The following is a 27658-nucleotide window of genomic DNA, read 5'->3' as shown; positions in this document are numbered from 1 at the left end:
AAGACGACAGGATCATACCCTGTATTTTGTTGTCAAAAAACACATATGTGGTTTGAGCATCTTGAATTTTCTTCCATTCAATCCTGGGGTCACTTGTCTGCGAATCCGTAATGATACAAGACAGCTCCACACCTAATGAGCAAAGGGAGAAAAAAGGAACTCTTAGTGAAAGTGGAACAATTTTAGTTCATCCGCATACCCAGACCCTGCAAGCTATCTCTAGTTTTGGAGCGGTCTTTCATGCAGATGAAAAACCTACCTGTTTCCAGGCTGCAAGAGACTGAGAAAAGATGAATTTTAGAAAGAAAAGGAATAAAGATGATCAGCAAGGACTTTTACTAAACAGAGTACACATTCCTCTTAACATTCCACTTGTATGTAAGAAGTTTCTTTGTTATGTTGAGCCAGGGCAGGAATCAGATCTGAGCCAATAAAAAACCTGCAGCGTTCCCGGCTGGCCTGCAGAAGTGATGCTTCACAGACACACTCCTACATCAGATGCGCTGTTGAGTAGCTACCCACCAGAACATCTCTTTGGCACTGTGTGTATGCATATGTTTGTGCTGAGTTGGCTGCAAGACCACTGAATGTCCATGAGATGGTGCCCATTCTCCTAATACACAGTCTCCCTTGTACTTACTTTCAAATTCCTGTACCACTGGGATTCGGTTGCTGGATTTGAGATTCACAGCCCCTATCAAGCAGTCTGAAGGAAAAAAGAAAGGTAAAATCAGAGAAATGTGACCATAAGACAGCAAAGAACCCTCGGACTGAGGTCAGATTTTTCCCTCTTACGTAGGCTACAATCACTAACCACAAAGGATGGAAACATGTTATATTCCAAAACAAAGTCTCTTAGATACAGCAAGTTAACTGCTTTCTCTTTCAGCCTGATTTCTCTTTCAGCCTGACCTTTACTGGAAGGAACCAAGAAGAGACAAATTTTGAGAATCCACTTTCCATCTTAGTCCAAGAGTAAAGCCACCTAGAGCTTTAAAGACTTTTCCACTAAGAATTTCCTTCTTGCTTAGAATTATTAATCCTTTTAGCATCTATCATCCAGACCCCCAGGAGTCTTATTCTTGTCAGCCCTCCCTCCTGCCTCTCCCCTCTCCTCTAGGCTTCACATCCCGCAAAGGCACTCATGGTGGATTTGATATGGTCCAAATTCTTGTCCTGGCACTTTCCCCCTTGAGGATAGCGTCAACACTCTCTGGGTACAGTAATTATCAACCAAAAGACAGTCTCCTATATTAGCCACGTATCTAACCCAGTGACTCCCATCCATTAAGAAGTGTTCGCCAGCCTTCAGTAAAATGAGAAATATAGTAACACGGTGATTTTCATAAAGCTAAGTTGAATGAAGCTATTGATGAAATCAAGATATGTTATTTGCATGGTACTCCCTTTCACAACTAACATGTGACTCTGCATTTCAACAAACATTAGAAACCAGTTTATCATGGTCTTAAAATGTCTTAACCGATTTTCTTGGAGACAAAAATCAAGTCGGTACATTGATCACCTACAAAATGTCATTCTTCAGCTACTTGGCCCCTAGGAAAATATGCCATCCCCAAAGAAGGCCTGCACACATAAAACCGTTAAAAAGGTCTGTGGATCTTAGCTGACTACACCAGGTAAAGAAAATGTGCAGAAAGACTGATACTTTAAGCTCCTTGTACATTACATGGACTGTAGGTCACAACAATCCATTTTTTTCCTTTTTTAATTGCATTTAATGGTTCAGCTACATGTATACATTCCAAAATACATTTGGATCCTCTTTTTTATTTAGTTAAGATTTAACTGTAGCAAAAGGCTTAAAGAATCTAATAAAAGGGATGAAAATCAGAGCATAATGTACCTGAGTTCCTATTAGTTTCTAAACCACTCACTGCTACAAAAGATTGTAGAACTAGGACAAGTGAAGATAATGTGATTTTGTTTTGGTTAACAGTGGGCTATTCCTTTTGGAGGCCAGAAATCCCATGCATTTGTAGCACTTTCTATTTCACCTTCAATCTGTAAGCTCCCTGTGATTACTTAATAGAGAGTAAGTAATATATGCTGTTTGACAATTAAGCTAGCAAGCTTGCTGCAAAGATGTTGCTAACCTTTTTTGATATCAGAGGGATTATTCATTATAAATTTGTACAAACTGGACAAACAGTTAACTAAGTTTACTATTTGGAAGTGCTGAAAAGACTTCATGAAAAAGTTAGACGACCTGAACTTTTCGCCAACAATTCATGGCTCTTGCATCACGACAATGCACCAGCTCATATGCACTGTCTCTGAGGGAGTTTTTAGCCAGTAAACAAATAACTATTGGGACACTCTCCCTACTCACTTGATGTGGCCCCCAATGACTTCTTTCGTTCCCCAAAGATAAAGGAAATATTGAAAGGAAGACATTTTGATGACATTCAGGACATCAAGGTAATACAACGACAGCTCTGATGGCCATTCCAGAAAAAGCGTTCCAAAACTGCTTTGAATTGACTAGGCATTGGTATCGGTGCATAACTTCCCAAGGGGAGTACTTCAAAGGTGACCATAGTGACATTCAGCAATGAGGTATGCAGCACCTTTTCTAGGATGAGTCGCAAACTTAATTATCTGACCTCGTATGATGCTCTGAAAATCTACCAAGTCCACACAGCTTCCTTCTGAGGAAAGTGACCACAGACATATAAAGTACGATCACTGTAATTTCGATGATGAGATACCGAAGCTGAGGTTACAAATGACCATAACAGTGATCAGCTTTAGACCCAAAGCCATCAAAGGGGCCTTGAAGTAACTCATGAGAACTTTGCCCAACTGAATAATGACTACACAACCCTATCTGATTCTTTCTTTTAAGAAGTATGAAGCTAAGAGAAATTAGAGAAAGAATTAGAGTTTATATAGTCACCAGAGGAAGAGTTGGAGTATAAAAAGAGAGAAGCTGACTCATCAAAATGGTGGAAACACTAGAGTTGGTAACAGATGAACTAAAGGACAAAAAAGATAACACTAAAGTTACTCTGTCTGCAACAATGTTGAATCTTTATCAAGGCCAACTAAGATATATTCTTTACAATAAAACCTCTACAGTAAACTAAGCCAATTTGTTTCTTTTATGTATTTATTTATTTATTTTTAATTTTTTTTGGGGGGGAATATTGGGGAAGAGTGTGTTTCTCCAGGGCCCATCAGCTCCAAGTCGTTGTCCTTCAATCGTCCTTCAATCCAGTTGTGGAGGGCGCAGCTCAGCTCCAAATCCAGTCGCCATTTTCAATCTTTAGTTGCAGGGGGCGCAGCCCACCATCCCATGTGGGAATTGAACCGGCAACCTTGTTGTTAAGAGCTTGCGCTCTAACCAACTGAGCCATCCGGCCACCCCTCCGAAAGCTCAGCAGCAGCTCATTGTCTTCAATCTAGTTGTGGAGGGCAGGCTCACTGGCCCATGTGGGAATCGAACTGGCTACCCTGTTGTTCAGAGCTCACGCTCTAACCAACTGAGCCATCCGGCCACCCGCCAATTTGTTTCTTAAAACGAAAAAGAAGCTAAGGTAACACAGCCCCAGATAATGGAAATAATCACCTCTTTTATCTCTCTACTCTGCAGCAGAGGTCAATGCTCTATACTTATTAATGAAGGCTTGTCCTGACCTCTTTCCTACCCAACTACCTTAGATAAATTTCACTGGCAGCTGCTCATGCCAATCCTAGAAGACAGTATGTCCCAAGAAGACTCAAGAATAGAGGACCACATAAAGCAAGTAAGGTTTTAGCTTAAGTGATTATTTACAACAGCTGGGCCCTAGGTCTGATATGGTCCAAACCTGAGAGTGCTTCCTCAGAATTCTCTTTCTATTCTTAAACAATTCTTAAATTTATAAATATTCTATAAAGGCAGACCTCAGAGATATTGCAGGTTTAGTTCCAGACCACTACAATAAAGCCAATATCGCAATAAAGCAAGTCACATGGATTTTGTGGCTTCCCAGTGCATATAAAAGTTATGTTTATATTATACTACAGTCTATTAAGTGTACAATAGCATTGTGTTTAAACAACGTGCATATTTTAATAAATACTTTATTACTAAAAAATGCTATCATCTGAGCCTTCCGCAAGTCATAATCTTTTTGTTGGTGCAGGGTCTTGCCTCGATGTTGATGGCTGCTGACTGATCAGGGTGGTGGTTGCTGAAGGCTGGGGTGGCTGTGACAATTTCTTAAAATAAAACAATGAAGTTTGCTGCATTGACTGTTCCTTTCACAAACAATTTCTCTGTTGCATGCAGCGCTGTTTGATAGCATTTTACCCACAGAACTCCTTTCAAAACTGGAGTCTTTCATCTGAAACCCTGTTGCTGCTTTATCAACTAAGTTTATGTAATATTCTAAATCCTTTGTTTTCATTTCAACAATTTTCACAGCATCTTCAACAGGAGTAGATTCAATCTCAAGAAACTACTTTCTTTGCTTACCCATAAGAAGCAACTCCTCAACCGTTTTATCACGAGATCGCAGTAACTCAGTCACATCTTCAAGCTCCACTTCTAATCCTAGTTCTCTTGCTATGTCTACCACACCTACCAAATTTTCTAATCCGAAAAATTTTACTGAAGTCTTGAACCCCTCAAAGTCATCTATCAGGGTTTGAATCAACTTCTTCCAAACTCCTGTTAATGTTGATATTTTGACCTCTTCCCATGAATCATGAATGTTCTTAATGGCATCTAGAATTGTCAATTCTTTCTAGAAGGTTTTCAATTTATTTTGCCCAGATCGATCAGCAGAATCACTATCTATGGTAACTTTAGCCTTATGAAATATATTTCTTAAATAGTAAGACTTGAAAGTCAAAATTACTCCTTGATCCATGGGCTGCAGAATAGATGTTGTGTTAGCAGGCACAAAAACAATATTCATCTCATTTTACGTCTCCACCAGAGCTCTTGGGTGACTGGGTGCACTGTCAGTGAGCAGTGATATTTTCAAAGGAATCTATTTTCTGAACAGGAGCTCTCAACAGTAGGCTGAAAATATTCAGTTAAACCACATTGTAAACTGATGTGCTGGTATCCGGGCATAGTTGTCCATTTATAGAGCACAGGCAGAGGAGCAGGTTTAGCATACTTCTTAAGGGACATAAGATTTTTGGATTGGTAAATTAGCACTGGCTTCAATTTAAAGTCACCAGCTACATTAGTCCCTAACAAGAGTCAGCCTGTCCTTTAAAGCTTTGGAGCCAGGCAGGCATTGACTTGCCCTCTCTAGCTACCATGTTTCCTCAAAATTAAGACCCACCCCAAAAATAAGCCCCAGTTAAGATCATCAGCCAGACGGACACATTTAGTACGTTATGACGATGTTCCAGAAGATGACATGACTGTATTATAGATTGTTGTACATCTAAATGTAGATTGTTGTACATGAAAAAATAAGACATCCTCTGAAAATACGCCCTAATGCATCTTTCGGAGCAAAAATTAATGTAAGATCCGGTCTTATTTTTCAGGGAAATACGGTGTAAGACTGGTTTTATTTTCGGGGAAACATGGTATGAAAGTATTAGATGGGATCTTCTTCCTACATAAGATGTTTAGTCTACATTGGAAATCTGTTGTGTACTATAGCCACCATCTTCTTTGGAGAAATGTTTATTCAGGTCCTTTGCTCTTTTTTTAATTGGGTTGTTTGCCATCTCCACCAGTGAAGTAATATCTCACTATGGTTTTGATTTGCATTTCCCTAAATGCTAGTGATGTTACACATCTTTTTATGTGCTTATTGGCCATTTGTGTATCTTTTTTGTGGTTGAGTTGTAGAAATTCTCTATATTCTGGGTATCACTCCCTTTAATATATATATATATATATGCTTTGCAAATATTTCCTCCCATTCTGAGTTGTATTTTCATTCCCTTAATAATGTACTTTAAAGTACAAAAGTTTTTAATTTTGATGAAGTCCAATATATCTATATTTTCTTTTGTTGCCTGTGCTTTGGTGTCATATCCAATAAATCATTGCCAAATCCAAAGTCAGTAAGATTTTCCCCTATGTTTTCTTTTAAGAATTTCATATGTTTAGGTCTTTAATTCCATTTTAAGTCAATTATTGTATAAAATAAGGGTCCAAGTTATTTAAATGTTGTATATCCACTTTTCCCAGTAGAATTTGTTGAAAAGACTGTTTTTCCGATTCAATGGTCTTAGCACCCTTGTCAAATCTTATTTGACCATATACACAAGGGTTTATTTATTTCAGGTCTCTATTCTGTCCATTGGTCCATGTGTGCCTTTATGCCAGTACCACACTGTTTTGAGTACTGTAACTTCATAGTAAGTTTTTTGTTGGTTGTTGTTTTTTAAAGGGCTGTTTTGATGTTAAATCCTCAAATCTTTTTTTTTAAAAAAAAATTGGGGAATATATTGGGGAACAGTGTGTTTTTCCAGGATCCATCAGCTCCATGTCAAGTCATTTTTCAGTCTAGTTGTGGATGGCGCAGCTCACTGGTCCATGTGGGAATCGAACCGGCAACCTTGGTGTTATGAGCATCGCACTCTAACCACTGAACAACCGGCCACCCCTTCATAGTCAGTTTTGAAATCAGGATTTTTGAGTCCTCCAACTTTGTTGAGGACTCTTTTTTTTCAAGATGACTTAGGCTATTTAGGGTCTCCTAAGATTCCATATAAATTTATAAGGTGTGTTTTTCTATTTCTAAAAAGAACACTATTGGGATTTTGATAAATGCATTAAATCTGCAAACAACTTTGGATAGCATTGCCAATATTAATTTTTCTAATCCATAAATATGGGATGTCTTCATTTATTTGTGTCTTTAATTTCTTTCAGCAATGTTTTGTAGTTTTCAGTATACAAATCTTTCACTTCCTTGATTAAATTTATTCTTAAGTAGGGACTGGCCTGGTGGCTTAGGTGGTTCGAGCTCTGTGCTCCTAATGCCGAAGGCTGCCGGTTCGATTCCCACATGGCCAGTGGGTTCTCAACCACAAGGTTGCCGGTTCCACTCCTCGACTCCCACAAGGGATGGTGGGCTGCACCCCCTGGAACTAACAACGGCAACTGGACCTGGAGCTGAATGGTGCCCTCCACACCTAAGATTGAAAGGACAACAACCAGACTTGGAAAAAGTCCTGGAAGTACACACTGTTCCCCAATAAAGTCCTGTTCCCCTTTCCCAATAAAATCTTTTAAAAAAAGAAAATTTATTCCTAAGTATTTTATTCTTTTCAATGCTATTGTAAATGGGATTGTTTTCTTAATTTCATTTTCTGATTGTTCATTTTAGTGTGTAGAAACACAATTGATTTTTTATGTTGGTTTTGTTTTCTGTTTTCCTGTTATCAGCTCTAACAAGTTTTTTTGTTTTGTTTTTGTTGTAATCTTTAGGGTTTTCTACATACAAGATCATGTCATCTATGAATAGGGATAATTTTACTTCTTCCTTTCCAATTTGGATGGCTTTTATTTCTTTTTGTTGATGAACTGCTCTGGCTAGAAATACCAATACTATGGAGAATAGAAGTGGTGATTGTAGATATTCTTGTCTTGCTACTGATCTTAGGGAAAAAGTTTTCACTATTAGTAATGACATTACAGTCACACACAGCTTAACAACAGGGTTATGTTCTGAGAAATGCATCATTATGTTTCATCATCAAACATCATAGAATGTATTTACACAAATCTAGATGGTATAGCCTATTACATACCTAGGCTACATGGTATAGCTTATTGCTCCTAGGCTACAAACTTGTACAACATGTTACTATACTGAATACTGTAGGCATTTGTAACACAATGGTAAATATTTGTGTATCTAAACATATCTAAACATAGGAAAGGTACAGTAAAAATAGGGATAAAAGATAAAAAATGGTACACCTGTATAGGGCATTTACCATGAATGGAGCCTGCATAAATTGCTCTGGGTGAGTCAGTGAGTGGTGAGTAAATGTGATGTCCTAGGACATTACTGTACACTACTGTAGACTTTATAAACACTGTCCCCTTAAACTACTAAATTTATAACATGAGACTAAATCAAGCACAAGAGAAAATAATGTAATTAAGAGACAAAGTAAACGCAACATCATAAGGCTGCTGGTGGTATAACATGGCATACTGTTTTACAACAAACTTTTTCTTTTATAAGTAGAAAGAGCATACTCTAAAATAACAAGTATAGTATAGTAAACTGCTTTTTATTTATTACAACTAGCAACTAATATATACTGTACATAATTGTGTATACTATACTTTTATACAACTGGCAGCACAATAAGTTTATTTACACAAGCATTACTACAGATACTCAAATAATGTGTTATGCTACGATGTTATGACTGCTATGACATACTAGGCAATAGGAATTTTTCAGCTTTGTTATAATCTTATGGAACCACCATCGTATATGTGGTCCGTTGTTGAACAAAATGTCATCATGTAGCACATAACTGACTATAGTAGTGGGTTTTTATATATGGCCTTTATCATGTTGATGAAGTTCTCTTCTACTCCTAATCTATTCAGTGTTTTTATTATGAAAGGGTGTTGATTTTGTCAAATGGTTTTCCTGTATCAATTGCGATGATCATGAGTTCTTCTCCTTCATTCTATTAATGTGGTATATTACCTTAATTGATTTTCATGTTAAACTATGCTTCCGTTCTGGGAATAAACCCCATTTTTTCATGGTGTATAATCTTCTTAGTATGTTGTGGAATTCAGTTTGCTAGTATTTTTTGGAAGATTTTTGCATCAATATTAAGGAATATTGGTCTGCAGTTTTCTTGTAGTGCGTTTTTTGTTAGTATCAGTGTAATGCTGGTCTTATTGAATGAGTTAGGAAGTACTCCCTCCTCTTCAATTTTTTGGAAGTTTGGGAATGATTGGTGTTAATTCTTTAAGTGTTTGGTAGAATTCACCAGTGAAACCATGTGGCCCAAACTTTTCTGTTTTTGATTACTGATTCAATCTCCTTACTAGTAGTTATAGTTATATACAGATTTTCTATTTCTTAATGATTAAGTATTGGTAGATTGCATGTTTCTAGGAATTTGTCCATTTCATCTAGGTTATACAATTTGCTGAATGCTTTTTCACAGCATTCGCTTATAATCCTATTTCTTTCCTTAAAATCGGTAGTTACATCCCGACTTTCTTTTCTGATTTTAGTAATTCAAATCTTCTTTTTTCTTAGTCAGTCTAAAGGTTTGTCAATTCTGTTGATCTTTCTCAAGAAGCAACTTTTGTTTTCATTGATTTTCTCTATTGTTCTTCTATTCTTTCATTAATTTCTGCTCTAATCTTTATTATTTCCTTTCTTTAATAGTTTGGTGTTTAGTTTGTTCTTCTTTTTCCAGTTCCTTAAGGTGTGTTGTTGTTATTGATTTATCTTTCTTTTCTGAAATGTGCTTCAACCCTTACTGTGTTTCCCCAAAAATAAGACTTAGCCAGACAATCAACTCAAATGTGTCTTTTGGATCAAAAATTAATATAAGACTCGGTCTTATTTTACTATAAGACTAGGTATAACATAACATAACATAACATAACATAACATAACACTGGATCTTATATTCTTTGTTTCTTGTAACAGTTTTTACTTAGTCTATTTTGTCTGATATATTAATACAGCTATCTCAGGTCTCTTTTGGTTACTATTTGCATGGGATATCTTTTTCCATCCTTTTACTTTCCCAACCTATTTGTGTTTAGATCTAAAGTGAGTGTCTTTTGACAGCATGTAGTTAGATCATGACATTTTATACATTCTGTCAATCTCTGCCTTTTAACTGGAGAGTTCAATCATTTATGCTTAATTAATGAACTGATGAAAAATGTTACTATTTTGCTACTTGTTCTTTATATGTATTATTTTTTGTGTCCCTCATTTCCTCCATTTCTGCCTTGTTTTGTGTATTGTTGACTTTTTTGTAGTGACACTTGATTCTCTTCTCATTCCCTTTAGTGTATACCCTATGTGTGTGTGTGTGTGTGTGTGTGTGAGATATATATATTGGTGTCATATATATACATATATATATGTATATATATATTTGTGGTTATCATGAGGATTATTATAACATTCTAAAATTATAACAAATTCGAATTGATACCAATTTAACTTCAGTTGTATACAAAAATTCTACTCTGTCTTCCCTTTTGTGTTACTGATCATACAAATTACATCAGTACACATTGGGTACCATATCAATAACATATTCATAATTACTTTCATGCATTTGTCTTTTAGATCCTGTAGTAAATAAAAAATGCAGTTACAAACCAAAATTAGAATAAGACTAGCTTTTATATTTGTGTAATTACCTCTACCAAAGATCTTTACATCTTCAAACAGCTTTGTTACTGTCTGCTGTTCTTTCATTTCAACCCAAAGGAGTTCCTTTAACATTATTTTTGTAGAGCAGGTCTAGTGGTAATGAACTCCCTCAGCTTTTGTTTATCTGGGAATGTCTTCATTTGTCTCTCATTTTGAAGGTCAGTTTTGCCAGATATAAAAATTTCCATTTATAGGGGCTGTGCCCCCTTTCAATACATTAAATATACCATCCCACTGTCTTCTGACCTCTAATGTTTCTGATAAGAAATTTTAGCTGATAATCTTATTGAGGATCCCTTGTATGTGATGATTCACTTCTCTCCTAGTGCTTTCAATATTCTCTCTGTCTCTGGCTTTTGACAGTTTTAGTATGTGTCCCAGGGTGGGTCCCCTTGGGTTTATTCTACTGAGCTTCTTGGATTTGTAGATCCATGCCCTAAATCAAATTGGGGGAGTTTTCTAATCTTTTTGCCTCTTTGTCTCTCTCTTTTTTCTACTGCTGGGCCTCGCATAAAGCATATGTTGATCAGCTTGACAGTGTTTCACAAGTCCCTTAGGCTCTATTATGGGCTGAACTGTGCCACCCTACACACACACACACACACACACACACACACACACACACACGTCATGTTGAAGCCCTAACCCCAGTGCCTCAGATTATGACTACCTACATGTGGCAATAGTAAAATTAGGCGATTAGTGGCCCTAATCCAATCTGACAGTGCTCTCATAAAAACAGGAGATTAGGACATACAGAATGTACGTGTGCACAGAGGAAAGACCATGTGAGGACTCAGCATGGACTCAGCATCTGCAAGCCAAGGAGAAGCCTCAGAAGAAACCAAACTTGCCAACACCTTGATCTTGTACTCCTACCCTCCAGGACTGTGAGAAAATAAATTTCTGTTGTTTAAACTACTCAGTCTGTGGTATTTTGTTATGGCAGCCCAGCAAACTAATACAGAATCTATTTACTCTTCTTCATTCTTTTTTTCTTTTGGTTCCTCAGACTTGATAATTTAAATTATCCCTGTCGTCTAGATCACTGATTCTTTATTTTGCCTTCTTACATATGCTATGTATCCCCTCCAGTGAATTCCCAACCATCATACCTGAGATGCAAAAAGATTATGGAGGGGCGGCCACATGCCACAGTTGGTTAGAGCACGAGCTCTCAACAACAAGGTTGCCAGTTCAATTCCCACATAGGATGGTGGGCTGTGCCCCCTGCCACTAAGATTGAAAATGGCGACTGGACTTGGAGCTGAGCTGTGCCCTCCACAACTAGACGGAAGGACAATGACTTGGAGCTGATGGGCCCTGGAGAAACACACTGCTCCCCAATAGTCCCCAATGAAAAAAAAATGTTTTTTTAAAAAAGAAGTTTTTGGAAATGATATTGATTGTAAGGGGGGGAAGAGAGACAAGAATAAGAAATAATACCATTGTAATAAGCCATTTCAAAAATTGATGCCTCTGGAAATATAGAATTAGTTGAACATTTTTCAAACAAGTAAGCCAGTGGAGAATGGACTGACAACTGCTGCTCCAAGAATAACATTAAGAAAAGCATAGAGAAGAAAAACAGGAAAAAAGTAATAGGAGGCCGACCCATATTCAGCTGGCCTTCCCATTATTTAGTGTGCCCTCTCCGAGCTCCTTATTCTCCCTCTCTGCCCTGGTGTCTGAGCGACATGGCTATTATGTTGGGTACTTCCAGGCAGAAAGTACATATTGATTTTCACAGTTAACCGAGCAGTGGTATTTTTTTTTTATAAATCCTTTGTCATCTTTGCTCACCTGAGGAAAAAGCCCTCTCGGGAGTGAACCTCAAGAGTGTCTACATTCTCAGAACTTATCTACCCTACACCTGGGATTAAATACCATTGAACCAGAAGACCAACAGCCTTTGCTAACTATGAATTCAAGCATTATTTTGATGCTCAAAAATTTAGGATTCCTAGATTTGATGTAAAGTCAGGAATCATTATTTTTATATTTTCATTTATTTTTCTTTTTCTTGTTGCCTTTTAATTTTCTCCTTTTCAATTCTTCTTGCCCTCCCTTCTTTCCGCTTTCTTTCGTTCCTTCCTTTTTCTCTTTTAACCTACCTCTCCTTTACCTGTCTTAGATCTCATATTAAAGTTTCTTGGCATTCTCATTTGTATTATTCTACTCATGGTATTCAGAGTTAATATATTTTCTGGCCTCAGGCCTAAAGCCATTAAATTTGAAACTTACTGTTCCTTGGGCCACTGGAAGGATATTAGTCCCTACATAGCAAATATAATAAAAATACTAATAATTATAACAAATGACCCTCTTTTAAATGTTGAATTTATTTATCTTCAATTATTGGTGAAAGAAGGGTAAAGAGTCCAATAATATTTTATAACTGGGAAAAATGAGGGGTACAAAATCACACAGAAAGCCAACAGCAGCACTAAAAATAGGGTCCAGATTTCTCGATAGCAGTTCATAGCTCTGGCATATAGAAGAGCTTTGAAAATGGAATTATAAGCACAATACTGAATGGTTACCTCTGTCTTGGATTGGGTCACTTAGTTCTGGGTTGAAAACACTTTTGCAGTTTTATTTGAAGCAATTAAGTTCTGAAAATTCATGGAAATAAAAAAATGCCAGTTTTCCAATTTACAGTGAGAGTTACATTTTCAGAAGAAATGCTGAAAGAACAAAGACGGTGAGTCAAACCACCCTGGGTTCGAGTCTTGGCTCCTCGGCCAGCTATGTCATACACTCTGTAGATTTCTGTTATGCTATTTCTCATATTGTGTTGAAATTTTGTCTAGGAGCGGTAGTTGTTACTCCATTCCCCACTGGTACTACTTATTTGAAAAATATTAAACTAATTCTGTATTTCCAAAGGCATTAAGCTTTGAAACGGCTTATTACAATGGCATTATTTTTTATTCTTGAAACCAAGGCTATCAGAGATATCAGCAGCTGAGGTGGGGAAGGAAGTGAAGATGATTCCAATTCATTCCTCAGAACACCCTTCAAGATATTAAGGGCAAGTGGTATCATTTCCAATTTAGGAATGAAGTGGCTAAGTGATTTGTCTCCAGTCCACAGCTAAGTGCTAAAGCTAGTACTCAAGCTGTGTCCTCAGACTCCAAATCCAACATTCTTTCCATTACACTGTATTGTCTACAATTCCTTCATCTCCCCATGACTCCAAGAAGGAAACTATTTAACATTTGGTTGGTTGTATATGTGCACAAGCTTGACAAGAAATACAGCAAGAGATGATTAAAAAAAAAAAAAAGTTTAAGAATTCTTCCTTCCTCTACAATTTAAGCACGTATTTCCCGAACGCTAAATGATATTAATGATCCAAAGGCAAGACTATTCTACAATACATCAGGGCCAAGTTATCACCAATATACTGATGTTAACCATATCTTTATTAGAGAAAGAGAGAAGTTATAGATATCCTTAAGGCCCAGCAGCTAAGTATAATCAGCAGGACTTGAGGAGGAAGAGACAAAATCAGGATTCAACAAGGTCACACACGGGGCAGATTTATTTCTAAACACATGCCCTATGCTATAAATACTGGCATCTGGCAAAAGTTTTCTATTATACATAGAAAGACCTAACCAAGAAACTGTGACTCTGCTGTCCTAGCCTGTCAGTTCCTACACCATCTCCATCTGCACAGTCCCAGAACAATTCAGCAGTGTTCCTTCCCAGTATCTGTGTGCCTCTGTCTAAACTACATGAAGAAAGAAGACTGAGGAATGAGGCACTACAAGTGGAGGGAAGTAACTCAGCTGGGAATCCTGCCTCAAGGATGCAGAAAGAGGGAATGCCTAAGAATGAAGCGCACAGGCCCTTTCCAGTCAGGAGGTTCCCTCTCTATTCTCAGAAAGATGCCAAAGTCATGCACACAAAGGAACCTACAGCACACTGCAGCACGGGCTCAGCAGAAAAAACAAAGAGAGATGATGGTAGGAATGGAGCACACTGTGGCCATTTATCTGCATATGAGTCATACCCTTTGACATCAATCAGCCTTTGCCTCATTTGGTTAGGGAGCCAGAACACAGCAGAGTAGAGAGCCAGGAGACCTTGTGGTCAATTTCTAAGTTTCAGTATCATCTGGTTAAGCAACTGGTCTCAAAAATTAAAAGTATTCCACCCCCTCTGGACACTGGTCTACAGGAAAACATATGCTTTTCCTGAGAAGATAAGGGTGGGTCGGGGAAGGGATGTCATATGGAGCATAAGATTTCACATATAAGGAGTGAATCAGCAGTGCTCAGAGAAAGAGCAGGCAGACAAAGACAGAGAGAAGGGAGACCTTGTAACTAACTCACAGAGAGCATGCAGCACATGCCATGGTAAGCTGCTTCTTGTAATGATCCAGTTCACAATTCTGCTAAAAAGGACACCTGGACCCATTAAGGTACTTTTCTCTGAACAGGCCTGTCAACCCAGCCTACAGGATGGACGCCTAATGTAGAGAAGAGAACACAACAGACACTTTACTTCCTCCCACCAACTCTTTGATAATTAACAAAGCAGGAGGGAACTAAAGGGTAAATACATAGTGCTGCTGGGAATTTAAAAACCTGTACATTCGCCTTACTGCTGTTTGGGTTGCCTCACAGCACATTCTGGGCACTACTTCAGCCTGCCAGCATTCCATTGAGGTAGGTAAGAATGACTACACTCATTTTCCAGTTAGGGGGTCAGGTCCTAGAAAGGTTAATGTCTCTAAGCACAAAGTAAAAACCAAAAGGCAGAACTTCTGACTCCTAGTCCTTCCTTCCCTGCTCCGTTTCATAATCTATCTCATAAGAAGAAACATATTAAAATCTGTCAAGAACTAAAAGAGACAGCAACAAATAGGTGTAAAGAGGAACTAAAAGGGAAACATGACTCAGAACCTGAAGCCTAAACTTATATCTCATTGTTCTACTGAAACTCTTTCTTAGATGAGTCTGCAAAGGAAATGTCCTTAAAAAAAAAAAAATTCCTCTGGGATGATAATCAGATGGCAGTGCATCTTCAACACAGTCGCCTCTTCCTTCCAGGGAAGGTGGGGAACTGAGTTAAGGGGCGGCGGAGGGAACAGGCAGATGGGAATGATAAGGCAGGAGGAAATGCAGAGGCGCCCAGTGGCCTTCCTAGTTCCTGCTGGCTCCTCGGCTTATTCTCTGGAACTTCTATGTTCTTTGTTTGCCCTTCCCTTTCGGGATCTGGAACAATTTTAGCAGCTGGGGACAACAACTGCAGTTTCTATTCCAGTTATGAGAGACCTTTCAGAAATTCCACCAGCGTCTGGGGATCTGATGCCAGATAAGTTGTTTGAAATACCATTTCCTAACCCACCTCCTCAGCCCCTAGAGTATACACACCCCAAATTCTAATTCAGTGGGATAGGAAAGGCCCGGATCTGCATTTTCTCCCCCCGCACTGCCGCCCCCCCCCCCCCCGCCCCCAGTCTCCCAGGTGATCCTTATGTGCTGCCCCATTTGAAGAACTCTACTAAATCATTCATTGTGTCAGGGCTCAACCCAAAATGTAGAGTTGTGTCCCCACAGAAACACAGCCCTATTGTTGGGCATGAGGATGATGCCTGCTGTCCTTTACCATTCTGAAGAATTAAAGAAACTAATAACAACATAAACAGTATAATAAAAAATACATTTAAGCCATAACAGATATTGTAATGTCAGGCTCAGCCCACCGTCTCCCTGATTCAGTAAAGATTGGCTTAATTTGATATTTTAGTCTAAGAACGTTAGACTTAACCTACTGGTGCAAGCATCCTGAAATAGAGCGGGACTCCATGAAAAACTAAATTACAAAGCTGACCATTCTCCCCACATCCAGACAGATCAAAGTCTCAACGTGAAAACTACCTGTGTTTCTCTTGTGAAAACAAAACCAAGCTGCAGTTGGTCCAGGAAGCTGTCCAGGGTGACGATCGACCACAAGAAAGCCCGCACATTCTCACGATGCCTCAAAGCTATCCAGACACAGTGCCGCTCGCCCAGCAGGTGTGGGCCACTCCATACCATCACTCAACATGAACACTTGGTGCCGTTTCTTTTCTTATTTATTTCAAGACTTCCCAGGGAACAGAAATGTCTCGGCCACAGGAACTTATTTGGATGTTGGGGGTGGCAGGATGGGACACTTGACACTTATTTTTCTCATTTCAGAGCGCAACTCAAAATGTCCAAAAAAAAGTTTAAATAAACACATTAAAAGATTTGTTTGGGTCAATGGCCTATAGGGGATTTTCCCTTAGAAAGGGGGAAGAAACAGCAGATAGGCATTTCTCTTTGAACAGAAGCTAGAAGGCAGGAAATCTTGTGCAATGTCACCGTGAGCACCTCCAGCTGTATCAGTGCCATTGGAATGCTAAATTTGATTATGGTAGTAGAAAAAAAGACACTCTGAACAGCAAAACAGGCTTGCTGGCTCATGAATGGGACACTAGGAGGTAAAGGGGGCTCCTTTCTGTCTTTAACAATGGCCATTATCATTTAACTGAAGAGACAGCTAAAAGAGAAAAATCAATGGTTTCCTCAGCAGTCCGTGAAAAATTAAATCGGGGGAGGGAAGTTCTATTCATCACTATAAACCAAGGGGAAAAATAACTTCTTGTAGAAAATGTTTCCACTTTAAATCAGATGTGTTGCTCGCTAAGAACTAGTTTACGTAAGTCTGGCTCTCTGAAGAGCTATTTTAGCCCGCTGGCATTCTGTCCAGTTTGCCTCCTGCTCAAAGGAAACTTTTCCCTGACCAGGATTGGAACAGCATGGTTGCACGTCAGCATGCATTACTGCGGGACCTCAATGACCTACTGGGGCTAAAGTCTAAATAAAAAATGGCTATGCAGGCTTTCCAGTGGAGAATATTTACATGTTTATTTACTCTTCAGGACCACTTCTGTGAGCTTGCTTAGCAGAATCCATCTTAGAGAAGAAAATGTCTCACTAAATAGCATCTATTGAACAATGTCTCGGTTCCTTAACCAATTTTTTAAGGCATTTAAGAGCAAGGGGAGAAAGTACACATCAATAATATTTTTCAGACCCATACACCCATACACACAGCAAAGAATACATAGTAAATTGATTAAATATGGGTTCTGACAAGCTGAAGCCCAGGTTAAAAGTTGCCCATTGTTACTCTGGCTAAGCTAAATGGTTACACAAAGAGACCCTTAAAAATAAAGTATAAAGAAACTCCACCAAATATAATGGAATTCCAAATAAATCTAGCTGTGATGGTTCATTTTATGTGTCAACTTGGAAGGTGTTTTTGGATAAAATTAACATTTAAATTGGTGAACTCTGAGTAAGCACATAACCCTCCATAACGTGAACAGGCCTTATCCAATCACTTGAAAGGCATGGATAAGCCAAAAAGGCCAGCATCCCTGAGCAAGACAGAATTTCTCCAGCAGCCTGCCGGTAGACCTCATCTGCACCTTCAGCTCTCCTGAGTCTCCAGCCTGCTGACCTGCCCCGCAGGTTTTGAACTTGCCAGCCTCCACAATCACATGAGCCAGTTCTTTACAATAAATCTTCTCTTTATACACACGAGTATAAACCACATATACTTAAAATAAATAAATTCTATTCTATGTTATTCGTCCTATTGGTTCTGTTTCTCTGGAGAATCCTGACTAAATACAATGGCTGTGGCACTTCTTGTTTTGAATTTCAAGTTTCGATGAAAAATCTATGTAATTTCACTGCACACACGCTCCATAAAGAACTCTTTCAGTGGTAACCCTAAATGTAGAGTTAGAGCAATCTCATGCCGTATTCCAACGTTAAGCTAGCAGGAAGACATCAGATGAGATGCTGCTGATTTCGAGTATACTACCTTATTGTTTCTATTTAATTCTATCTCCAAACCAAAGCCATCAAGGATTTCTTGACCACAAGTATGACTGACTAAGTCAGATAACACCAGAGTGAAACTCTATTAGTCACCTTAGATAGAAATGTTTGAAGAAATATCTACCCTGTAAGGACTTCTTCCCAGCCCCTCCTTCCATCTCTAATAGATAGGTTTATACAGCTGAAGTAGAAAGTCCAGGGCTATCATGGGGAAGAAATTACTGTCATACTAACAGAAGCTATGGCAGAATACCAAAAAGAGAAAATGAGAAGGGTTAGGTCTTACATGCCATTTCAGCATCAAATCACCAAGTAAAAAACATGGATAAAATATCCTAAACTAGTGGTTGGGAACAGGAAGAGGAGGTAGCGGGAGGGGAACAGAGGGAAGAGTGACGTGGGGGAAATAAGTGGGGGGCAGGCAGAGGGGAAAGGGAGGGGGAAAGGCAGAGAATCATGCAGAATGGCATCACTTCTATTGTAATAACGCCACAACTTCTCAAGTACTCAATGGTTCATAGAGTCTATGCAGTGGAAATTGAACTGTTTAGTGTTCCCCTGCAGTAAATAACTAGAGTTATAGAAATGCTTGGTGGAGAGGTGGTCACCATCTTTACAAGGCACTATCACTTTTTCTAATTGAAGACCAATTAGGCCAACTGTAAAGTATTCTTGGCTCTAACGCACAGATGAACACATAAAATTCTCCATCTGTTCCAATGAGAGCCATCCTAGAGGTACTGAGGCATAGTAATACATATGACTAAAGACTAAACACGGAACATGTGTCCAGGCATTCCTTGTTCTGTAAAATATCTCATTTGGAAATAAATTATCCCTAACACTTGGCCTGAGCATAAGACCTTGGCATGGAGCTTCTCTCTGTGTGAGCCCAGTTCTGCAACACAATTTCACGTGTGATTGCAGATTCTGGTATCAGAATTCTGAGAGTGCACTCTCACATGCCACAGAGAAATAATTCAAAATTACATCTGCATTTCAACTGCAGACACTGCAGTAATCCCCTCCAGCATGTACTCTCTAGAGCCCACTCCGTCTTGGTATCCTTCAGCGTACGTGGAAACAGCCTTAGCTGTGATGGTGCCAGGCAGAGTGTGCAGTTCACCCTTCTTTCAAATTTGAGTGGGGGAGCCATCTCGGGGGCTCTAGGCTTGAACATGGCAAGGTAATTTCACCTACCATGAACCACTGTACAGCAGACAAGGACGAGTTACGTGTTTTATTTGTGTTTTGGTTTTATTCCACTGATATTATCAACAAGAGGAAACATACAAGACACAATACATGGGCTTTAGCTTCAACATGTTTTCATGTTTTTTTAAAAATGTTATGAAATATTCCCATGCAGACGGAGATGTTGGAGTGTAGGGAAAGTGGAGTCTTTACAAAGAAGTTAAATCCTCATATGTCCCCATTAGTTTTAATGCAGTCACACCTGAGGTAAAAGAATAGATTATAAACTACCAAGTGTTTTTTTCTCTAATACAGAGGTAGGAAAACCCTTTTCTATCGATGACCACTGATTCATATACAGACTAAACAAATCATATAAAAAGCAATTTAGGGCCGGCCCAGTGGCTCAGGCAGTTGGAGCTCTGTGCTCCTAATTCCGAAGGCTGCTGGTTCGATTCCCCACATGGGCCAGTGGGCTCTTAACCACAAGGTTGCGGGTTCGATTCCTGGACTCCCACAAGGGATGGTGGGCTGCGCCCCCTGCAACTAGCAACGGCAACTGGACCTGGAGCTGAGCTGCGCCCTCCACAACTAAGACTGAAAGGACAACCTGAAGCTGAACAGCACCCTCCACAACTAAGGTTGAAAGGACAACAACTTGAGTTGGAAAAAAGTCCTGGAAGTACACATTGTTCCCCAATAAAGTCCTGTTCCCCTTCCCCAATAAAATCTTAAAAAAAAAAAAAAAAAAAAGCAATTAAATCTTTTTCTTATCTCAACAAAGAATGAAATAGTCAATCCTTTTATATATATATTTTTAAAGATTTTATTGGGGAAGGGGAACAGGACTTTATTGGGAAACAGTGTGTACTTCTAGGACTTTTTCCCAAGTCAAGTTGTCCTTTCCATCTTAGTTGTGGAGGGCACCGTTCAGCTTCAAGTTGTTGTCCTTTCAATCTTAATTGTGCAGGGCACAGCTCAGCTCCAGGTCCAGTTGCCGTTGTTAGTTGCAGGGGATGCAGCCCACCATCCCTTGCAGGAGTCAAGGAATCGAACTGGCAACCTTGTGGTTGAGAGTCCACTGTCCCATGTGGGAATCGAGCCGGCAGCCTTCGGAGTTAGGAACACGGAGATCCAACCGCCTGAGCCACCGGGCCAGCCCCAATCCTTTTATATTCTAAATTCAGACCAGAATATATATTCAATAAATATAACTAATGTTAAAAAATAAACATTTTACTTTTATATTAAAACTCATTATAAAGAGACAGAAAGAAATAGGCCAAGAAAAGAGTAAAATCTAGACTTTACTGATACATGCACAGTCAGGACTAAATATATAAAGTTTACTGAATAAATGCACATATAAATGAACAGGAAAAGGGAGAGAGTGCAAAGTGTAAAAAAGGAGATAAAAAAGAAAATGGAACAGACTTAACAGTCAGCTAGGCTATGAAATGCGATGCAAGAGATTTCTGAAATATTACAATGTAAGACATTTCTGATATATCAATAGTGGCAGGCTTTGGGCGTTATCACTAACGAATGACTCTAAAAAAAACTGATTAACTACCATTCACTGATATTCAACTGCTCTACTATGGATAGAAAAATTAGAGATGTCTATTTGGAGAGGAAAATATTCTCCGGGAAGCCACATCAAAGACTTTTTATCATTTGAGGACAAAAAGAAAACAAAGCAATAGTCTTCGTAGCTTGATTTCTCTATTGCTGATTTCATCCTAACAAAACTAAATGACTCCAGCCCTGGCAAATCTACATAACTTTATTTTTTTTTTTTTTTTTTTACTGTTTACTATTTCTTTTTTATTATTATTTATTTAAATTTATTGGGGTGACAATTGTTATTAAAATTACATAGATTTCAGGTGTGCAATTCTATATCACATCATCTATAAATTACATTGTGTGTTCACCACCCAGAGTCAGTTCTCCTTCCATCACCGTATATTTGATCCCCCTTACCCTCATCTCCCACCCCCCAACCCCTTTACCCTCTGGTAACCGCTAAATTACGTTCCCCAGATTAATTTTCAAACCCCGTGGCCATCCTGTGGTCACCGACTGCCCTTCAATCCCTTCACCCGCCACCCCCCCCCCGCCCATCTAGCAAACCTCAGTTTTTCCTCTTTGTCTCCAACACTGTTTCTGGTTAGTTCATTCACTTATTCTTTTCTTTTCATGACAAAAACTACTCTGAAAAAATTATTTTAGCATTCTATCACTTATTTTAATGACAAAACACACTACAAGGATCTATGAAATAATTTATTTTAATAAATAACTTTATTTTTTAAAAGAAGTAAGGGGAGAGGGTTGATTGCAAGCGGGCTGCATGATGGAATTATTAGGATATGGTACTGTGATGGTAAATCCATGACTAAGCATTCATCAAACCCTTTTAAACTGTAAGAGTGAACTTTACTGTATGCAAATGAAAATATATCATCTAGGATATCCAAAGAACTGGGATGCAAAGCAGACTCTGACAAATGAAATCAACTATATTACAAATAACATAACCTCACTTGAGGGGATGAGGAAGAAAGAAGTTGACATAAATAACTTCGGGAAACAGGGTTTTTTGTGGGGTTTTTTTTAAGGAGGGCGCAGCTCACAGTGGCCCATGTGGGGATCAAACCGGCAACTAGAGTATGTTATCAGCACCATGCTCTAACCAAATGAGCTAACCGGCCACCTCTGAAAAATAGGGTTGTGACTGGATATTGTAAGGCTATCAACAGAAGAATTGTACGCAAACACTGCACTCTAGTTGACAAATTCATTCAGAGGGAGTCGAGGAGAGTCGTCGGTCAGTTGGCAGGAAAGCGGACAGCAGGTCGCACGTCGTGTGAATCCAGCCTCCAGTGAGACTATAGTGGTGTGACTCCCCTACCTATGGGTCCGTGGGTGTTCCCTTTTGGCCTAGCCATATCCTGCGTTCTTATGTGGGGAGTGGGACCAGAGACCCCGCAGGCCGCCCCACACGACAGCAACTTTGGAAATACTTTACATGTATAACAGGGTTGAATAAATAAGAACTATAAATATGCCATAGATAATGAAAGCCAAGCTTCTCACTGTCACAGAAATAAGTTATAAATATGCAAGGAAGAAAGACTAGAATTAATTCTGTATTGCTGGATTAGTCAAATACTATACAAACTAATGTTTATTTTAATATATATATATATTATATATATATTATATATTATATATATATATATATATATATATATAGAGAGAGAGAGAGAGAGAGAGAGAGAAATATAGATGTGTATATACATAGGTTAGTATAAATACATATATCCCCCAACTCTGTCTATTGAGAGAGCCCAGAAGTACAGCAACCTCAGTAGCAAAGAGCATACTCAGTGCACAGATCTTGGTTTCTAAGTACTATTCTTTGGTAAAGGGAAATAGGGGTCCTTGGAGAAATGGATGGTTATAGGGCTAGGACAGGGAGAATATTAGCCTGGAGCATCTTGTAGTGCCACAAAGTAAGGAAGTGCTAAAACAAACAAACAAGCAACACCAAAAATATCAAAGGACCAGGAGCCAAACTAAAAGAGCTCCAGTGGCTAACGCTGGAAAATGTGAGCAAAAAGAAATTATGGTAGCATTGGACTGTAACACAAAGAATAAAACAAATGTCCATGAGTCTATAAGTGAATGAGTAAGCAAATAAATGGGAGAGAGAATAAATTGTCTTTATAGAATTCCAATTAATAAATGTAGGAAAAATGAGGGAAACAGAAAAAACACCAGAGTAATAATTTCTAGAGGCAAGATACACTAATGAGTGCCAAAATCCGTGGAAAACTCTTACGAAGAAACAGAATATTTGGATGGCTTCAGAATATCTGACCTTCAAAAATATTTACTAATTATTGTGTTGGTTTTATCATATGCCTACAAATACTTTACATTCCTCCCTCCAGGAGGTACAGTCTAATTCCCCTTCCCTTGAGTGTAGGCTGGACTTCTAACAAATAGAGTTCAAAAGGGAAAAATAGTTAACTTTATAGTGGAGAAACCTGGAAGACACCACCTAAATCTGAGCTCAAAGTAACCTTATCAGTAACATATCATGATGATATTATGGACCCTTTGATATGTATGAGTATAGTACTATACCTCTGTGGTATTCTCCGACCCACCACCCACTCACCAAAATCTATAATCCAAGTCTAATCATGAGAAAATATCAGATAAACTCAAATTAAGGATCATTAAACAAAATACCTAACCACCACTCTTTAAAGATGTCAAGGTAATAAGATATAGGTAATAAACTAACAATGGAGATAAAATAGAATAGTAAGAAATACTCAATCCAAAAGAAGGCCAAAAAAAAAAAAAAAGAGGAAAAGAGGAACAAGGAATAAAGAGAAAACAAACAGCAACAGAATAGACTTAAACTTACAATATAAATAATGACATTAAGTGTACATGGCAAACATCCCAATTAAAAGGCAGAGATTATCAGATTAGATTTTTGTTTTGTTTTTTTGGACAGCAAGACATCTTTAAAGTTATAAACAGGCTGGGGTTCTGGTCAAGATGACAGAGTAGCAATAAAAAAATTAAAAAAGAAAGGACTGTTAGAGGAATACACTGCGTTTCAAAACTCCATATCTTGCACTACAGGGTCGACTGTCAAAAGCAAGGCCACAGAGGAAGCCAGACGATTAAAAAAACTAAGATGGGGCTTCTTTCTGGCCATTTGGGGAGAACAATGAAGAAATTCAAGACTCACTCACCCAGCTGGTTCGAATCCTCGAGTCCCTCAAGGGATGGTAGGCTCTGCCCCCTGCAACTAAGATTGAACAGAGCACCTTGAGCTGAGCTGCCACTGAGCTCCCAGATGGCTCAGTCAGTTGGAGCATGGGCTCTCAACCACAAGGTTGCCAGTTCGAATCCTTGAGTCCCACAAAGGATGGTGGGCTGCACCCCTTGCAACTAACAACATCAACTGACCTGCAGCTGAACTGCGCCCTCCACAACTAAGATTCAAAGTACAACAACTTGACCTTGAAAAAAGTCCTGAAAGTATACAATGTTCCCCAATAAAGTCCTGTTCCCCTTCCCTGGTCCCCTTCCCCAATTAAAAAAAAAAAAAAAAAAAAATCTGAAAAAAAAAAGGAAGGAACTCCAGGCGGCAGTTAGCTCCGTTAGCTCAGTTGGTTAGAACGAGGTGTTCTTAACAACAAGGTTGACGGTTTGATCCCTTCTTAACAACAAGGTTGCCAGTTTGATCCCATTTGATCCCCACATGGGCCACTGTGAGCTGCGTCCTCCTCAACTAGGTTGAAACAACTACTTGATTTAGAGATGATGGGTCCTGGAAAAACACACTTAAAATAAATAAAAGTTTAAAAAGAAAAAAAAGGAGGAACTCTTAATTTTTTTTACCATCTTCTCCAAACACCCCAGAAGTAAGCTGGGGGTCTTCCCCAAACACCCCAGAATTAAGCTAAGGCCCTGTTTTTGAACTTTAAAATGAGATCCTAGAATGTACCAAGGAATAAGGAAGAGAATGGGAAAGCGGGGAAATGGTTAAAATGACATTAAAATTGAAGTTTAGAAAAAAAGTATTTTTCTCATTCCAGATTTAAAAAAAATAAAACAGGAATCTCCATGTTAATTTTACAGAATTTATCCCAGTGGAAAAGGATTTCATTTTTAGTTTCCATAGATTCAAAAATTAACAGGAAAAGCATACACCAAATTTCAGTTATAATGGAAATCCAACATTCTCATAGTACCAAAGCACACACTAACATTTCCAGGAGTATTTCCTATGTGCCGAGCACCAAGTTCCTGAAATGCACTGGACTTTCCTATTTCTCCTAACAATCCTGTGAAATAGGGACTGTGATTAGCCCCATTACAGATGAGGGGAGAGATTCACAGAGAGTCATGTCGCTAAGCACAGGGGGAGATAAACAGCCTGTGGCTCCAGATGTGCTCTTACCCATCCTGCTGCACTGCCTCGCCTGACCACATATAGCATAAGATACTGTGACATCTGACGTGAAAGTGGAAGGTTGAAAGATGAAAATCCTGTCACATTTGAGGCCTAAAGTCACAGGCTGATCTTAGAGAAAGTTTAATATGCTGACTTCTGTGTAATGGGTGGGGGCTAGAGTGACCCCATAATCCTTATTAAATCACCAGCAGGGTTCATTAGAAAAGCACTCCAGTCAAATGCACACTTGGAGGCGGATTATTTATCCAAATGCCGAACCTTGGTCACTTCTGAATCCCCAGTACCTAGCACAGTAATCGACATATGTTAAGGGCTCATAAATGTTTTGTTGAATGATTTTCAAGAAAGAAATGTTTCACTAACAGGCAGTAAAGAGTACTAAATGGACAGTGTGGGTTCTAGCACTGGCCTGTCTGGGTTTGATACCAGTTCCATCACTTACCACTTTGGATACTATTGTGTCTGTTTTCTCATCTGTGAAATGCGGGTATCAGTGCCTACCTCATAATGTGATCGAGATAATTAAATGAGTTACTGCATATAAAGGACTTATAACAATTCCTGGCACATACCAATAAAAACTGGAGTGAGGAAAGAAAAAAATGAAAAGTAATGGAATCAGATTTGCTTTTTAAGAAGATAAAAAGGCAATACTGGTGGAAGATGGAAAATTCTACCAAAAGAACACTATATTATTATAAAGGCACAAAGAAGTTTATTTTCTTGTGCAGTTAGGATACTCTCTCATATTCAAACATTAATAGCAGGAATGCCTTAGCTAAACTCAACAGAAATTTAAAATGGAGATGGGATTAAAATCTAGATATCCTGATTCATACATAGTCCAATGTTCTCTCCCCTAGGAAATAATGTCCTTACCCAAGGCACTTCCTTGCTACCCATTTGAACAAATATTCTGGTCTCATCTTCAGTAAATCAAACAACTGTGCTTGTAGTGAAATGGCTGTCCCCCCCTTGAAAATACTCTGGCTCCCAGAGCATACCACTTACTACATAGAGAACTGGGATGAAAATCCATGTTTTAATGTGTACTTAAATGACAGTGTCAATCTACGAATGATAACATCACATTAACTTGTCATTACCATTAAACAATATGTGTTAAATTCATAAGCCAAGTATCCCTGTTAAATTGCTCCTGATTATTTTGTTTGGAAAAGGCTACAAAAACAGAAGAAATTTTCGTGGGGTTTATACCATTATCCCACGTTGGGTGTTGAAAACAGGGGCAATATTCCTTGAATTCTGAGCATCTTGCCTGACCACATATACTGAGCACAGTTTATTCTAAGACATAAAACATCACTTTGTGCTTTCAGAAAATTAATTTTAGGTTTGGTTCACGCATTCTTTTGCTCAAGAAATATTTATTTAGAAGCTTGAGTATTTAATAAATAAGTAGTACGATGTAGTAGGTTAAGAGCTCATACGCTAGAATGCCTGGGTTTGAATTGTATCTCCACTGCATAACAGGTATTTGCAACTAGTCTTACTCAACCTCCCTTTTTCCTCATTCATAAAATGATAATAATTACAATACTTCCCTCTTAAGGTTGCACAAATTAAGTAAGATAGCATATGTAAAATGTTTAGTATAGTACCCAATAAATAGGAAGCATTCACTTGATGTTAGCCATTATTACTATTATATTAAAGGACCACTTTCTAGGGTATTGAAGTTTCACTGGTGTATAAACCCAGATTTCCCTCAAGGAGCTCACTGTCAATTGGGAAACAGAACTCAGATGCATAACTAAAAGAGTGGGAACTCTAAAGTGGTCTTAAAGAGAATGAGAGTTTAATTATGTTTTTTTTTTTATTTCTGGTACCACTCACTCAATGTTTAGCTCCTCAAGGGACTTTCCTCACCATGTGGGCCATCGATCGAATGGGTTACAAAAGCACTCATAATTTTCCTACATTACTCCTCTTCCTCAGCAGGAAAGGCTCGTGGGTGGGAAGCAGCAAAGAACTCTGGATGTTATGCAGAAAGCAATGGCTCTGCAGAAGATACGAGGACCCTACAGAATTGAGTCACAGAAACTTGTCTGGATCAGAAAAATGGGATCATTTCATTGAAGATCCAGAGAAAGGAACGAAAAAGTAGTGTAAGAGGGAATTTACTCCAAGTACTCTTCTACCCAAACCTAAACGTTTGAGAACAG

General features: G+C 38.6%; 1 protein-coding gene across 1 annotated transcript in view; it reads right to left on the bottom strand.

Annotated features, from left to right (window-relative positions):
• JAM3 (junctional adhesion molecule 3) overlaps positions 1 to 27658 on the bottom strand; it is a 69574-nt gene that overhangs the window by 10796 nt on the left and 31120 nt on the right. The window contains exons 2-3 of the mRNA XM_033097181.1: positions 641 to 706; positions 19 to 132 (exon numbers count right to left, since the gene is read on the bottom strand). Coding sequence (XP_032953072.1) covers positions 19 to 132; positions 641 to 706 — 180 coding nt within the window. The remainder of the gene's footprint in view (positions 1 to 18; positions 133 to 640; positions 707 to 27658) is intronic.

Source organism: Rhinolophus ferrumequinum, chromosome 25 (assembly GCF_004115265.2).
Source record: "Rhinolophus ferrumequinum isolate MPI-CBG mRhiFer1 chromosome 25, mRhiFer1_v1.p, whole genome shotgun sequence".
NCBI lineage: Eukaryota > Metazoa > Chordata > Mammalia > Chiroptera > Rhinolophidae > Rhinolophus > Rhinolophus ferrumequinum.
The sequence above is the reverse complement of the archived record's forward strand: the minus strand, read 5'-3'. Positions and strand labels throughout refer to the sequence as shown.